This window comes from Arachis duranensis, chromosome 4 (genome assembly GCF_000817695.3).
Source record: "Arachis duranensis cultivar V14167 chromosome 4, aradu.V14167.gnm2.J7QH, whole genome shotgun sequence".
Taxonomy (NCBI): domain Eukaryota; kingdom Viridiplantae; phylum Streptophyta; class Magnoliopsida; order Fabales; family Fabaceae; genus Arachis; species Arachis duranensis.
The window spans coordinates 106,982,661-106,983,881 of record NC_029775.3 but is presented as its reverse complement, the minus strand read 5'-3'; the positions used below and the strand labels follow the sequence as shown (position 1 = coordinate 106,983,881).

Sequence of the window (1,221 nt, the reverse complement as noted above, 5' to 3'; positions counted from 1 at the left end):
GAGGTGAACATTCTTCTCAAATTTCCTTTCTCCTCATAAAGCCTTTCCAAAGAGAGAAATGAAGTGGCAAATCGGGTGACTGCATGCCTTACCAACTCCTTGCCATTTGTGAAGTGTCTCAACATAGCTAATGTGCTAGAGTGACTATAAGTGAAGCTAACCAATGAAATGGCCCTTTTATGGTTTTTTGAATTAATTGTAACTTCCCAATGTCCTCAAGCATCAAATCCAAACAGTGGGCAGCACAAGGAGTCCAAAACAAATTTGGCCTTTTCTTCATCAGCAACTTGCCGGCAAGAACATAATTACTCCCATTATCAGTTACAACTTGAACAACGTTGTGCTCACCAATTTCCTCGACAACATCATCAAGAAGCTCAAATAATTTCTCACCAGTCTTCACATAATCAGAAGCATCAATAGACTTCAAAAACATTGTCCCTGCTGGAGAGTTTACAAGAAAATTAATAATGCTCCTTTGCCTTTTATCCGTCTAAGCATCTGACATAATAGAGCAACCATACTTTTCCCATTGCTCTTTATGACCTTTCAACAATCCTTTGGTGTAATCCAACTCCTCATTAAGCAGTGGAACCCTTAGAGCATGATAACTGGGAGCAGGTAAATTGGGACCAAAGCTTCCAACAGCCCACAACATTTCTTGAAAACTCTTCAACTTTACCGGGTTCAATGGAATCCCAGCTTGGTAGAACCACCGTGCTATGTATCGATGAACTCTACGAACTGCTTCCTTATTACATGCTTCCTTGATGTTTTGCTGCCTCAATTTCTCTCTTTTGTTTCTTGCAATGGCAGTTTCAGGTTTTCTAACAAACAAATCCATTGGACCTCTCATGCTAGTTGCACCCCCTCTAGCACTCCTTACACCCCCTCTAGCTGCTGCCATTGGAGTTGGATTATAAGGTTCATCAATCCCTTGAGCATCTTCCTCCGACAATCCGAACCCCAAACTCTCTAAGTCAAGTTCCCTAGCATTGACACTCTGTTCTTCGGTGCTTCCCGGGGTGGCACTTTGTCTTCCTCGATTTTTTTTTTGATGGTAATACTCCCATAATTCAGCAATAACATCTTTTGGAACCATTTTACATCCAGCAACGTTTCCAGGCTTGATCATTAAGTGCTCTTTTGCCCGTGTGATGCCTCCTTTCATAACTTTTCCACAAAAATTACATACAGTGTCGTTGGTATTTCCTTCCTCTA

The 1,221-nt window shown here is 41.4% G+C and overlaps 1 protein-coding gene across 1 annotated transcript in view; it reads right to left on the bottom strand.

Annotated features, from left to right (window-relative positions):
- The window catches only part of LOC107485578 (uncharacterized), a 1,679-nt gene extending 1,243 nt beyond the window's left edge, over window positions 1-436 (bottom strand). Inside the window, exon 1 of the mRNA XM_016106120.1 lies at window positions 235-436. Coding sequence (XP_015961606.1) covers window positions 235-436 — 202 coding nt within the window. The remainder of the gene's footprint in view (window positions 1-234) is intronic.
- Between the last annotated feature and the right edge of the window lie 785 nt (window positions 437-1,221).